Source organism: Pyrgilauda ruficollis, unplaced genomic scaffold (assembly GCF_017590135.1).
Source record: "Pyrgilauda ruficollis isolate IOZ18807 unplaced genomic scaffold, ASM1759013v1 scaffold235, whole genome shotgun sequence".
Lineage (NCBI taxonomy): Eukaryota > Metazoa > Chordata > Aves > Passeriformes > Passeridae > Pyrgilauda > Pyrgilauda ruficollis.
In genome coordinates, this window is record NW_024523095.1 from 327,632 (window position 1) to 343,117 (window position 15,486).

Genomic DNA, 15,486 nt, shown 5'->3' on the forward strand with positions numbered 1-15,486 from the left:
CCTGACCACAGATGGATGAAACTTTACTCTCCAGGCACTACCTAGCTAAAACTCTGGCTGGGCATTCCAGTATCTCACAAATGACGACGAAGGAGGAAATATATAGATTCACGTGCTAGCATGAGCTACCTGAAGGAACCAATAGAAATATTGTTCACCTTTTTAGACGTTATCAGCAGATTAATCTCCAATCTGAAGGAGACAAAACCTCCAATAAAATTCAAAAAGTGTACTTATGACCTTATATGAAGAATGATTGTGTATCTGATGTCATCATCGGAATTGTTTTACTGTGGGACCAACACTGGTGGCACAGGCAGAGCAGTGTGCAAAGTGGTTATTTCTCACCTGAAAAAGGAGTATGAAAGTGCAGAACACTGGTCATTTTTTAATCACTTCAAAAGAAAAAAAGGCAAAGAAAATTCCTTTAATTTGTAGCTTACCTGTCATGTTGGAAGAAATTGTACTCCAATCAACAGAAATGGTGTTTATCACTAGAGGTGAGTAAAAAATTATACCCTCTCTGTCTTTGGGGTAGGCTTAAGGCTTTCTTATTTGGTCATAACTTTATGAGCAGAATCTGTTAAAAAAAAGATCTTCCTTAGGATTCAAATTACAGACCTTCCTGTTTCCTCTGCTGAATTTCTTTTTGTTTCAGGTGACAACTGCTAGTAGTTCTACCCCCTCTCTCATTCACTCTAGAATGGCAACTTTAGGGAAATAAAAGCTGCTGTTAATTAAAGAGTGGCTACTTGACTCATTCTGACAACTGGAACAATTTGCAGAATGCTGTTTACACCAGTCTAAACACTCATTCCCCTTTATGACACTGCCAGCATCTTGCTTTTGTCTGATGGTATCTATCTACTCTTTATCCAGAATTCTGAGTTCAGTAACATCCATGCTGTTGGGTCCTTAGGACACCAATCTTTGCAACCTCTTCCCCTTCTCACTGGGCTTTGCTTGTTCAAGTTCTGCATAACTTTGCACAGGATAACCTTGGGTCAGACTGCTGCAGAAAGATATGAGAAGAAGAGCAGAGAGTCTGGCCAGAGGCTGCCTGTTCTTTGCTCAGGACCTCAGACACTTGCCTGTGATCTCTCTAGAGCTTCAGGGCAGCCAGGCTGGGGTCTGGCCATAAACTTTGCTGATACCTGACTCTGATCTGCTGACTTGACTTTATGGCTTGCTCTTGGTTTTTCTGGATTGCCTTCACTACTGGCTTAGCCTTGCTGCTGTTGTTGACCTATTCCGGAGGGTTTTTGTTCAGTTACTAGGGGATTGCAACTCTTGTGAGGACCTTGCTTCATGACTGATTTGCTGTCAGCTTCAGTTCCTGGCTGACCTTCCCTTGCAGAGCATCCTGCTTCTGCTACCTGATAGAGACCTCTGAAAACCAGAAAGTCACTGCCACTCCATTGGAAATGTGGTCAGGGTAGGGGAAATCCCACTACAGATGTGCTAATGAGAGATAGGTAAAGTACCCATTATCATGTTGGTTCCTATACTGAGGTTCAGTAGTTTCACTTAGCACTATTCTTTGCTGATTGGTGTCCACCAGCTGAATTCTCACAGACATTTTAAACCCACTCCAGGAAGCCTTAGAGTGAGGTCTGTTTCTCAGCATACAGGTCCTTGATGACCAGAGCCTCTTTTATGGGCACTGTGTCCGTGTAGCCAGGTACATGCCAGTGCCCATGGATGCTAGAACAGAGAGCATGAAAGAAAATTGCCTCACGTTGTGCTAGAGGAGGCTCAGGTGAGATATTGGAAAAAAATTGCTTCACTGGCAGGGTTGTCAAATGCTGGGACAGATTCCCCAGGGAAGTGGTTGAGTCACTGTCCACAGATTTACTTCAAAGATATGTAGATGAGGCACTTAGGGCCACAGGCCCTTAGGTTTAGTGCTAGGTTAATGGTTGGACTTGATATTAACATATTTGCTAACTAAAATGGTGCTATGATTCCGGGAAAATCAGGCAGGAAACAGCAGAACAACTCTGAGATATTTTGCTTAAGAAACTGAACACAATACTTCACTTACCAAAATGATGTGCTGGAGTTGGATCAATACAAAAAATGTCTTCAGGGATGATCAGATGACTACAAAGTCCATTTTACAGTCAGATGGTAATGAAGAGACTTGAAAAAGTTGTTAGCCTAGCAAAAAAAACTTTTGCTTCTAAGTATTTTGAGACACTATCTGGAACATAGACTATATAATGTAAAGAAAAGAATAAAGTATATCACAAGGGGGTTTCTAACATGAGAAAAATAAGGCCTGGAATTAGGTCTGAGTAAAAATGGTGACAGAAAACTTCTGCAGTAATGACCAAGGTCATAATTACTGAAAGGAGCTATTGAGCATGTTTCATTCCATTAACACAAGTGCAGATTTGGTGACTCCAGTGGTCCCCTTAAATCCCTTCTCCATTGTTCAGGAATTACCACAACAGACCCTCTGAATAAATCATCCTTTTGCTGCAGATACAAGAGAAGATTGCTGTAGAGCAGACAGAAAGACCTTACTCCATAGTGACCATATAGCAGTTTAATCTGGTACTTGACTCAGAACTCTGTCCTGAGGATATGCAACAACTCAGACTTCCCTATACTATGATCAACACAGTGCAAAGGAGGCAGGTCAGTGAAGGAACAATGAGCAGGATTAGTGGAATATTTATTGGTTAGTGAGGTACAGATGGGGCTCAGGCAGGCAACCATTAATGAGCCTGTACTAATCCTAGAGAGTCAAGCAAGGATGTGATGGTTTCATAAGTAAATTTGCTAATTTTCCTGGTTGGTATTCAAGTCAGGAGAGAAAAAGATCACAATTAATGTCTATTAGATCACTTCTTACTAGTTAGGCTATTAGTAGAATCAAGCTGTTATTATTAATAGCAGATACCAATTCACACATTATGCCCAGTTATTGACTCACACTCAGACACTCACCGACGTGAGCTGTTATCTGGTATCACGACATGCTTATGGCCTGGAGAGACTGGAGTATCTTGATGTTCTGAATTTTTCTGTTCTTGTGAATCCACAGGACTGGGAGTTTCCTGACCTTATGTATTCTTAGGAGAGTTTCACTTGTCTCAGCACCCACCCATTCTTTCTTTGATCTGGTTTCTGGTATCACATGCACAGGCCCTGCTCTTTCATGCAAATTCACCCCATGTGGGCTTTTATGACAGAAATGCCTAGCCAGAGTTGATCCAAAAGCCATCATGTGTCCCACAGGACATTGTCCTGTCCCATGATTTCAGTTTACAGTAGTAATCTTTACCTCCAATCCCTCTGAACACAGTTCTTTTCTATCTATGGGAAATTTATACCTTTACTGCTGCATATTATAAATAGAATTTCAAAGTATATCACTCACTGCAAGATAACTAAGAGATAAACCACTTTTCCTCATTGTTTCAATTCAGAGTGTGAACCCTTTTGTGCAGAGGCTATACATATTTCTGAAGGCTTCCTCCAGGTCTTATGACTGCCATTCCCATACGCCTGTGAAAATGAGAAAGATAAGCACATGCAAGTGCATGTTTTGTGGTCTGAAGTTAATACAGGCTGCTTCAAAACTTGTTTTAGGGCGGTGTAAGTACACGTGCCTTTGAACTGCCGTTATCTTTAAACACAACGTAGATGGAGTTAAGAGATGAAGGTAATACACTGAGTGCTAAGGTAAAGATGGGGCTGCCTGAAGGAAAGCAAGCAGTTAGGAAGGAAACCACTTTCTTCCTTACTCAGGCTGTGCTGGAGGGATTTTGAGTTTCAGAGAAATGAGATGTATCCTGTGGTTAAGATAAACCTGAGCTTTGAGACAGATTAATCTCTGTATATCAAACTGACAATGGTTTAAACAGACATCTGAAATGAAGTTACCTGGAGTGGTGTTTACCTTTGTGTTATCTTCATGAATGTATTTGTCAAAGCCTTCCAAAAGCTAGTTATATATTTACTGTCTTGTGAGCCCAAATGCTTTGGGAGAAGTGTCAGTCAGGAATTTTTCAGCAAAAGTATCACTTGAAGAAAGTGGACTCTAAAGAAATATTAATATTTGACAAAATTTGGTTTCAGGGAGACTTCAAGAGTGAGCCAATATGATTTTTATTGTAAGAAAAGATAAGCTGTATTCACTTTCAGAATAAACTATATTTTGATCTTATGACCCATTGAATGAAGAGTTAAACAATTTGAAAGTAAAGTTTTAATGATTTCTTTAAATTTTGATCTAAGGCATATGTTTTCAGTGCACTTCCACTGAGGCATTTTAATTTATACATACATTTCTACAGGGTTTTTTTTTGTGAGTATTGTTGCTTTCTGTACTATTTTTCCTTAATAATTTAAAAGATCTTTTTATATGATTCTCTGTTACTTTTCCCCCTCAAGTTTTGTTAATTCCAAGTAATCATGAAATCACTATTTATTCAAACAATGTGTATTAAAATTAACTTGGGGTCACTGTCTAGGATTTCATGTTAAGTGTGCAGTCAGCTAACAATGGAACAACTGATCCAATGGTCACTGAAAATTTGCATAAATTATGGCAGATTATGCTCTGACCTTTGCTTGAGAGATTTGTGAGGACTAGTTTTTAATTAAATGCCAGCATCTCAGTTCTCAAGATCAAAATGATTCAAGTTTCAATAGGGACCAGGTGATGTGTATGTCTGTTTATCCCTCTTCGTAGGATGAGGTTCCTAAACTTTTCCTCTGAATATGTAAATTTTTCATCCCTAAATTTGAAGGCACAAGTTAAAAACAGTGGACCAGGTCTCTCTGGTAGCTGGTCTCCAAACCCACAATTTCTCCAGACCAAACCAGCATAACACCACAGTTCTAGCTTAAGAAAGGGATTTCAGATGTGAGCTGAGGGATGCAAATCACTCATTAATCAACATTCTACTGCTGCTTGCAATGTTTATATATTTTCTTCCTTCAGCACTGGTGATTGTTTATTGCTAATAATTTAAATCTGTTTTCCTTTTGTAATTCAATTACAGGTTACTATGAGTGTGTGTGTGAGCATGTGAGACAGAAAGAGAAAGTGGGAACTGTGCAAGTGTATTTGCTTTGTGAATAGCTATTAATTTAAAATGTGTGGTAGAAAATAGCATTGTAATTAATAAATGACATAGAAGTAAATATTTTTTGTGCTCTTTCTGCATGGCAGAATCTTCTGTCAAGGAAAATGGAATTTGCAGTAAATATTATGGCTCATGTCTTGATACATAAAGGAGAAAATCTGTTCAAGAGTTGCCAGGTCTGCTATTATGTACAGCTGATTGAATACTTAAATTTTCATGTTTGGAAAACAGAAGAATGACTATATCTTTACAAGAAAATTATTTCAAAACTGAAAATTTAGGCATCAGATGTGATTAGTCACTCTTTACTAATGTTTGGAGAGTTTTATAATTTTTTATTATAATAAATGTATTAGGCATTTTCAATATGCTGTGTTAAAATTGTTTGTTGCATTTCACAAGTATCATCTGCATATAGGCATTAATCAAACTAACATCAGGATGACAGTATTGCTCTTAAGGTATATACCCAGAAAAAGACAAAGTTGTGGATGTCCAGGAAAGCCTTAAAAATGCAAGAGGATTTTCCATTTCTCTTAGCTGAGGATAGAATGCTTTTATTGTAAAAGCCTAACCAGTAATCACAGGGATGCAAACTACAGTGAATAGCTGTTTGCATGTTCTGTTAGTTGCTGGATTTGACTCTTTCTATGTTAAATTAATAGAACCTGTGGATCATCCTCCTTCACATTTCCATATTGTGCCCAGAAAGAACAGACAATTTAAAAAAATAATTAATTCAGTGCAAGCTGTGTCAATTAAACTTCATCAGCTTTGTGACTGCTGTCTGAAGAGATTTCAAAAGAAAAACTGAGCATCATACACATAGAATAGAGTCAGCCTAAGTATTATCAATAACCAAGGCTATTGAGATTGTATGAAATTGATTTGGTAAAGCAAAGTGATTGGATCCCCTTAGGGATACGTAATGTGTTGTTAAGCTCCTGCCTCTGATTGGAAGGAATGTGTCAAACACTGAAGACTCTGATGATCTTGCCTGTCCAGGAGTTGAAAATTGTGGTGGTGTCCAACATAAATAATGAAGAAACATGTAGTTGGATGCTGAGACACAGCAACAGATAATTTAGGAAAGCTACAGCCATTAATTAGTTATTTAATTCCCTTTGTACTGCTGATCTCTTGCACTTGGACCCAGTTATACAATAGTCTACATTGTTCCTTTCATTTTTTCCCTGACCCTTGCTTCTGTACCAAGAGTGTGTGTCACGTTCATCTGCCCTTTCAACACTCTTCCCACTTTTGAGAGTGCAAGTAATTCCATGCCTTATTCTTACGCACTGGGATCTTTTCAGCGTTTGTTCAGACAAGGCTGGGAAAGAATTTGGTAGCTCTTTCCTCTTAGACCATTTAGGCTGCTGTCTGTCACTTCAGCTTTTCACTGGCTGTGCTGGTTTATCCACCAGCCCCTGCCCTTTCAGGCCGCACTGTGCTCTGAGGAATGCTCGTCGGGCCCAGCTCCTCGCGCTTATCAGAAACACTGTCTGCTCCCAGAAACTTGCACTGCCTAACGAGCTCCTGGATCTTTAATGAACACCCTCGGAAACGGTTTCTCTTGCCTGAATTTTGCAACATCCTTATTCTCAGAGTTTCAAAGAAGGGGTGCTGGCCCGGAGCGTGGCCAGGTTGAACACTGTTATGGCTAAGGCCCGCTCACTTGCGGCCTACAAACAGCGCTCCGAAATGAGACCCTTGGAGCTCTCCTGGGCCGCAGCGGCTGGGACCGGCAACCGCCCTCTGAGCCAGAAAACTTTCCTTTGCTGAGCCCGGAGACCACCAAATAACAATGGATCCTGGGCTGATACCCCCGCTCCTCGAGGCCCCTTTGCCCATTGAGGAGATGCAAGGGCATCCTAAGTGAGTATTTCATTAGCTTTGAGGGGAATTTTTCATAAGTACCTTGCACTGACTTTTTATGACTGTGGGCATACAGGTGTGCACAACTGTGGCAAAGCAGGAGAAATGCTGCTCTCTCAGGTGTTTAAGTATCTTAGGTATCTAAGTAAGCTAGGCCTGTAAGTAACTTTTATTTAAGTTATAAGCTAAGTTAAATGCTGTTGAGTGTTACTCCTTTGCTAAATTGTCAAGTTTAAGGTACAAGTAAAGTACTGTTAAGTTTGAGTGCTATTAACCTTTTAGGCTGTATTTCTTTTTATGCTTGCCCTTTCTATCCTTTTATCACGCATAGCTAAACACACACCTAAATACACACACACAAAGAGATAGTACTTGGTTAATTTCTGTTTTGATTGAATGGATTTTGTTTGTTGCTTTTTTACCCTTGGTGTGCCTTAATCATCTAGTAAGTAGTAGAGTGAGCCTTGCCAATGACCTTTGTCATGCTGTTACTTACTATTAAATCTGATTTTTACTGATACCATTGCTGGTGATTTTTTAAGTAACTTCAACTTTCATGACACTGAATAATAAGGTTTTCTATTCAGGTCTCCTTTTTTCCCTGTAAAATAAGTGATCTGAGAATCCATGAGTGTAAGATGTACTTGTAGATACACCCTTTTTGTCACCCTTTTTACCAGTGATTTGCTGACAGCTCCCTTAAGCAGAAATTTTCTTCATTTTTTGAGCAACTGACAGTAATTGCTCCTGGACTTTCACAAACACATATATCCTGTCATAGCTGAACTGAAATTTCTGCCTATCCTGCATTTTAAGTTAATTCAACACACATTTACATATGTGTCCAACTACTTGAAGATAACAGAATTTTTGTTTTTCAGCTCTGAGCTTAGTGTAGTATTACCTTCCATTTCATAGGATCGATGAAAAGAATTCAAAAGCTAAGTGCAGATATGACAATTTTAATGTCCCTTCTTAAAAGAAAGATAATGTTCTAAGAAATTTCACTGCATAAGTAAAAGGTGCATAAAGAGCCCAGTGAATTGGCCTGAACAAACAACAAAATTTGGCTTGTGTAAGACTCTTGCAACCTGAAGGCATGAATAATACTTGCATTTCCATATCTCAACAAACTAAGCTCCTCTGAGATGAAAAAAAAGGAATTTTGGTGAAGAAACTGTCAGTTTAATACATGTGTGTTTTGGTGTAAGACGCTATCCAGTTAAATGTTCTATTCCTGCCATTCATTTCAATATGCACATGCAGTGCTAATATCAGACCATCATACAGTGTGCCCAGCTGCCAACTGTTTGTGTGCCACCAATTCTTACATCATGTTTTGATGGGCATTGAAAGCAGTGTCCATCAGAGGTTGTCGAGAATTTCCATTATGAAAATTCCAACTGTGCTTACGGGAATGCAAATCAGAAAAGAATTCTGTAGTCATCTCTCATGTAGATGTTTGCATTTCTTGCCTTGAGCTAAGGACTCTAATCAAATTACTGTTTTTTCACTTGGAAAAGGCTGTGCTTTAGAAAAGAAATGGGAACTACTCTCTTTCATTGAATTGCTCACTGATTACTTTTTTCATTTTTAAATTACAGTAATACAGAAAAGTGTTTTTAAAAGAAAAAGGCTTTGTTTCAAATGCTGGCCTCACTGCTTTATGCTACATGTGAACAGTTTCCTAGAAAATCTTTTGAGCTTTTTCCTGGATGCTCAATAGAAAGAGGTACAGGACAAGATGATTTGCATGATGTCTTTCAGCAATGTTAGAGCAGGATGAGCTTTGAATTTTGTTTGTTTCATGATTTGATTCACCCTACCAGACTTGAATCAAGCTGCCATTGCAGTTATGTGGCATTGGTGTGTGTGGAAATAGTTCAGATGTTTTGGAAGGGTCTGATTCCATGACTTTCAAACCGTCTTCAGGTTGCAAACTGGCAGGTTTAAGGTGGGGTACAAATCACCTTTAGATTACAAACAGAAGAGAAAAAAGAGAATATGCCTGCTCTCAGACATGATGCATGTTTTCAGAGGATCCTAATCCCAAGAAATGTAATTTTCCTACTAATACAGGAGTTGCTATATTCCTTCCGATAATAAAGCCTTATCAAACTTGTCTTACAATTTTTCCAATGGGACACAGGGATTATTAGATGGTGTATATAATGCATGTTGAAGGTATTTTTATTCATACGGCCATAGTTGGTTAGCTGGCCACTTACAGACAGAAAGGTCTTCCGCAAGACTGAACCTATGAGGTGCCTTCCAATACTTCTGTTGGCTTTCCCTCTTAGAATCCCAAATTCATGTGAATGAATTGGAAATTATTTAATTTCATTTTATGGAAAGGAATCTATGGAGGGAAGATATAAAGAAGCTGGAAAAAAACCCACAGGGACCGCTTTTGAATCCCATGTGCATGAGCAATGTGGAATAAGGGAACACAAACCAAATTGTGTGAGAGCAGCTGTTCAGGGTGTCCCTGCTGAGCAGCCGTGTGCCTCAGAGCTCAGCCAGGAGCTGGACAGCACGCACGGATTGTGGGCTGAGCACAGCCCACGTGTTTTGCTCGTTGGTGTGGGCAGAGAGCTCTGAGGTTTGTTCCTGAAGGCCGGTGAGGGGAGAGCAGGGAAGGGCAGAGCATGCACCAACCCTCCCAACACGGGCGTCTCATGGTGCTGGGCTGGGACCCAGCATGGTGACAGTGCCTGGTGCTGACAATGGCACATCTGGGTGTCATTGCCGTGTGCTCAACTTTCTGCATGTCTGTTAAATGGCATAAAAAATGTTCATGAATGCCAGTGCTGTCACCTGTGGCACAGTTTCTGTCATGAGGGAAAGGAAGACTCCAACAAAAATTATCCCTTGACTTGGTACTTTTTTAATTTGTAAAATAAAGCAATTCAGGCACAGACTCAGATCAGTTACAGATACATTGCTATAAACAGATTGACAACATCCAAACCAGACACATTGAATTAGGATTAGGGCTTAGTGAACACAAGGCTCCAGTCATGTATGTTTCTGTGACAGTTACTTTAGAAATAGATTAGATCCCACTGCAGCTGAAAAGGGTCATGAAGCTCCAGTTCTGATGTAACAATAATGCAGTGAGACTTTTCCTATTGGCTGTGATCACAGGATTTTGGTGAGTCCTCCAATGCATCATTTCACTGGGAACGCAGACACTGGTCACTACTTCACCAAGAGCAAGGAAGCTCAAAAGGCTGTGTCATTTTATACTGAACCATACTGGAATTTTAAAGACAATTTAGAGTCAACAACTTTTTTTCTACAATTCAGCAGTAGTCAAAAATTATGAGTAAAACATCCCCATCTTATTGGGAGTTCCTCAGCATTGTCATTAGGAGCTTGTATTAACCAGAAACAGCATTCAAGAATCACATTCTCAAATTAAATATGAACATGCTTGTGATCAAGGACATCTCATCTGTTTGTATCATTAATTAGTAACTTTAAGCATTTCAGGAGAGATTACATTCTAGTCTGAATCTTGGTCTTGTTTTTCTCCTGTCTTAGAGAAACTGTGATTTTCAAGGAAAAAAGAGTATATAGGAGACAATTCTTACTATCTTCATAATTCGAGATTAGTGATCTAATCTACCCATTTCTGTTTCTATTACTTTATAACTCTTAAGATTTATAAAAGTCCACTTAGAACTCAACTAGAAAGTCCACGATAAATCATGATCTTTTACATGGTTGCAGTTCTGACAGAACAGTTAGTGTGGTGCCAAATCCTAGCTGGCAGCTCTTGAAATTTGGGATTGCTCCAAATTAAGACTATGGAGTGTCCTGTAGGACAGGCAGCCATTACAGCTATACATATAGATTTTGGAATGCTAAAAGGTAAAAAAATATTGTATAAAAGAAAAGTGAAAGCTATGAAATATGTAACATAAAACATAAGTAAGGAGAAGACTGACTTGATGGCTTTCCTGTGGGCCTCTAAGCTGGGATCCCTGAAGCCACTCGCATTATTTTGCATCTGTCTGGTGTGTATCCACAGAGACCAAATCAGCAGAACACTGGAAACAACAGACAGTATTAAAGGCATAACTATACCGGCATTACTGAGAAGAATTATCAAACCCAAACCGTCTTTCCTTGTGGCTCTCATTGATGAAGAGTTGGTCATGGATGAAGGAGCAGTGATGTTCTCATGCACACTGTAGATATCCCAGGCAAAGGGAATTGCAGTTATGAAGGAGCAGAGCCATGATGTGAGCAGCATCCAGGGCACCAGCCTGGCAATTCTTAGCTTCAGCCAGATGAAGAAAGACTGTGTAAAACTGGCAACCTTGATACAATAGAAGACACTAAGCCAGGCTCCAAACCAGAGGCTGGAGTAGTTCAGAAACATGTAGCCTGTCTTGATAAAACCAAATATATTTTCTTCATAATTGGAGGGTTCACAAAATATAGTTAAGAATAAATCGAGTATAATCCAGCATTGCAATGTAATTCTAGATGAAGTCAGGGACATCACAATCATGTCATATGGGGGCCATATTATGCTCCCAATGCAGCTTGATGAAATGGTAGCCAAGATAATTCCATTTCCTAGAATTCCTGCCAAGGATTCAATTATAGCAATTGATAGAAAAAGGAGAGCAAATGATGTCATCATTCTAATTCAAGAGCTTGCAATTATTACTCAGCTTCCTCTGGGCTCCTGAAAGCCTCAGATCTGGCACTGCCAATCCCAAGGAGCTGTTATGGGCAGTGCTCACCTATTTATCTCAGGGGCAGAAGTATCCTAATGTCATTTAATATTTCTGCTGCTTTACATGTTATTTTGGGTGTTGATGTCTCAGCTGATTTGCCTAAGCATGCAAATTGGGTCAAGATTCAATTGCATAGTTTTCATTTTTCTGGAAGGATTTGCACTGGAAGGGTTATGGAGTAGGTGAACTGTGGTGTTTACAAATGTGGATTTGCACTCCAGTGTCTGGTGTACCTCTTTACATGTTGAGATTTGTATTTTATATGTGATGCCTTAATGTCTCCCTTTTTTGCACAGTTTTTTCTTCAGGGTTTCTGAGACATAGTTGCCATGGCCTCTTGTAATAGTTGCATAGCTCTTCTCTTTATCAGATATTTTCAAGTTACTGCTGCAGTGAGGACTACAATGTTCTTCTTCTGCCTCTGGAAAGTTTTAAGCATCATAATTATCCTTGCATGCTTCCTCTGAGTGTCCCAATGGAGAACAATACATTTCTGTGAGAAGATCAGAACAGAGAAAAGGAAAATAATTTTACAGAGTTCCTCACTGGTCCATTTTTCACCAGCCTCCAGAATAGATGTGGAATTTGCCTAACGAATTTGAGATCTGGGAATATACATTATACATAGGGGCAATGGCACAAGTGTTAACTGAGGCCCAATTTTGCCCCCATATGGAATATGCATGTTTTTGAAATTCTGTTATATATTCTAAAAGAAATGAATTCAAACACTTTCCACATCTAAGAAGATGCAGGTCTTTAATGTGCTCAACTTTCTGCATGTCTGTTAAATGGCATAAAAATATTCATGGATGCCAGTGCTGTCACCTGTGGCACAGTTTCTGTCATGAGGGAAAGGAAGACTCCATCTCAAGTTATCCTTTGACTTGGTATTTTTTAATTTGTAAAATAAAGCAATTCAGGCACAGACTCAGATCAGTTACAGATACATTGCTTCAAAGAGATTGACAACATCCAAACCAGACACATTGAATCAGGATGGGCTTAGTGAACATAAGGCTCCAGTCATGTATGTTTCTTTAACCAGTTTCTTTAGAAGTATGTAAACTCCCACTGCAGCTGGAAAGGGTCATAAAGCTCCAGTTCTGATGTAACAATAATGCAGTGACACAGATCACTATTTCAGCAAGAGCAGGAATCTCAAAAGGCCATGTCATTCTTTCCTGAACCATGCTGGAATGTTATGGACATCTTCAGAATTATCAAATGTTTCTCTAGAGTTCAACCAGAATTGAAAATGATCAGTGAGATATTCTGAAAATATTGGGAATTCCTAAGAATCCTCATTAGGAGGTTTTAGTAACCAGAAATCGCATTCAAGCCTTATGTTCAGAGAATGTGACCATGCCTGTGCTTAAACAGGTCTATTCTATTTGTATCAGGTATTGTAACTTCTAGCATTCCAAGAGATTACATTCCAGTCAATCCTGGCCCTGTTTTACTGCTGTGCTAGGGAAACTGGTGATTTCCAAGGAAAGTACAGCAGATAGAGAACATGCACAATTATTCTTCACGGGACCCACATCCAAGTAAAGCAAATTCTCACCTTTCCATTTACTGGTGATCAAGGCCCTGATCTACACATTCCAGCATCTATTATTTATAACTCTGATGATTTTTTTTTTTATTCTTTTGGATCTAAACTAGAAAGTCCAGGCTAAGCCACTGTCTTTTACATCAATGCAGTTCTGACAGAACAGTTAATGAGGTGCCACATCCTAGCTGGCAGATCTTGAAATTTGGGATTGCTCCAAATTAAGACTATGGAATGTCCTGTAGGGCAGGCAGCCATTATAATGACACAGATCAATTCTCCATTGCTTAAAGGTGAAAAAATGCTAAATAAGAGGAGAAGCACACAAATAAAATATATGATGTAAAGGATAAGGAAGGAACAGACTGACTTGATGGCTTTCCTGTGGGCCTCTAAGCTGGGATCCCTGAAGCCACTCGCATTATTTTGCATCTGTCTGGTGTGTATCCACAGAGACCAAATCAGCAGAACACTGGAAACAACAGACAGTATTAAAGGCATAACTATACCGGCATTACTGAGAAGAATTATCAAACCCAAACCGTCTTTCCTTGTGGCTCTCATTGATGAAGAGTTGGTCATGGATGAAGGAGCAGTGATGTTCTCATGCACACTGTAGATATCCCAGGCAAAGGGAATTGCAGTTATGAAGGAGCAGAGCCATGATGTGAGCAGCATCCAGGGCACCAGCCTGGCAATTCTTAGCTTCAGCCAGATGAAGAAAGACTGTGTAAAACTGGCAACCTTGATACAATAGAAGACACTAAGCCAGGCTCCAAACCAGAGGCTGGAGTAGCTCAGAAATGTAAAAATTGTCTTGGAAACTATTAGCAGGTTTTCTGTACGAAAGAAGGGTTCATAAAATATATTCATTAAGTAATCCAGTATATTCCATGACTGCAAAATGAATTTAGATGAAGTCAGAGAGATCATGATCATGTCATATGGAGGCCATGTTTTGCTCCCAATGCAGCTCGATGAACTGGCAGCCAAGATAATTCCATTTCCTAGAATTCCTGCCAGGGATTCAATTATACCAACTGATAGACAAAGGAGAGCAAATGATGTCACCATTGCAACTGAAGAGCTTGCAATTATTACTCAGCTTCCTCTGGGCTCCTGAAAGCCTCAGATCTGGCACTGCCAATCCCAAGGAGCTGTTATGGGCAGTGCTCACCTATTTATCTCAGGGGCAGAAGTATCCTAATGTCATTCAATATTTCTGCTGCTTTACATGTTGTTTTGGAGGTTGATGTCTCAGCTGATTTGTCTAAGCATGCAAATTGGGTCAAGATTCAATTGCATAGTGTTCAGCTTGGCCAAACAGTTTGCATTGCAATGGTGATGGGTTTTGCACTGGAAGGGTTATGGAGTAGGTGAACTGTGGTGTTTACAAATGTGGGTTTGCACTCCAGTGACTTTTGTCCTGCTTTACGTGTCTAGATTTTTTTTTTATACCTGGTGCCTTAATCTCTCCCTGTCTTGCGCTGCTATGGCTTCATGGTTTATGGCAAATACTTTCCATGACATCTCCTTATTTAAGGGTAGCTCCTTTGCTATATCAGGTATATTCAAATTGGTGCAAAGAGGATAAATTTCACACTGTTGTTTTTGTGTGTTGATATTTTTAAGCATTGTACTGATCATTGTGTGCTTGCTCAGATTGCTCCAAAGGAGGACAAAAATATGTGGGAAGATAAACACAGATAAAAGGAAAATCATTTTACCAGGGTAGTTAATTTGCCTGTTTTTCACAAGTGTCTTGAAAAAGGGCAGGAATTGCCTAAGGAATATAGGATCTGGCAATATACAATATTGCGTATCGGAGCAATGGCACAACTATTAGTTGAGTCGGTTTTGCTCCCATATGGAATATGCATACCTTTAAAATTCTATTATACTTGCTAAAAGAACTGAATTTCCACATCTGGAAAGAAACAGGTGAGTGGAGGGGCTTGAGTTCATTGAAAAACTTTGGGACTTATGCTTTATCTGTAGCCCAGAATACAGAAGGAAACACACAAAGACTCTTCAGAAATGCAGTGACACAGGTAGCTATCAGTAGCACAGTTAGAAGCTGTAGGCAATGACCAAATGAGAAATTTTGAGATGTTTTCAAGGTTGTTTCTTTGGGTAGTCTGCATTTCCCAATGCTGAAGGTAATCTATGATTTCCTAGGGCAGTGATAAAACTGTTTTCA

General features: G+C 39.5%; 2 protein-coding genes across 2 annotated transcripts; both read right to left on the reverse strand.

The window, feature by feature from the left end:
* Positions 1-10,698: 10,698 nt before the first annotated feature.
* LOC121354702 (taste receptor type 2 member 40-like) lies at positions 10,699-11,634 on the reverse strand. The gene has a single exon (XM_041469489.1). The coding sequence runs from the start codon at positions 11,632-11,634 to the stop codon at positions 10,699-10,701; it is 936 nt and encodes a 311-aa protein (XP_041325423.1).
* A 1,790-nt stretch (positions 11,635-13,424) lies between these two features.
* LOC121354703 (taste receptor type 2 member 40-like) lies at positions 13,425-14,360 on the reverse strand. The gene has a single exon (XM_041469490.1). It carries the CDS (start codon positions 14,358-14,360, stop codon positions 13,425-13,427), a length of 936 nt encoding a protein of 311 aa, XP_041325424.1.
* Between the last annotated feature and the right edge of the window lie 1,126 nt (positions 14,361-15,486).

Excerpts from the sequence above, each read along its gene's own strand:
- LOC121354703 (XM_041469490.1), bottom strand. The coding sequence starts at position 14,360 with ATGGTGACATCATTTGCTCTCCTTTGTCTATCAGTTGGTATAATTGAA.
- LOC121354702 (XM_041469489.1), bottom strand. The coding sequence starts at position 11,634 with ATGATGACATCATTTGCTCTCCTTTTTCTATCAATTGCTATAATTGAA.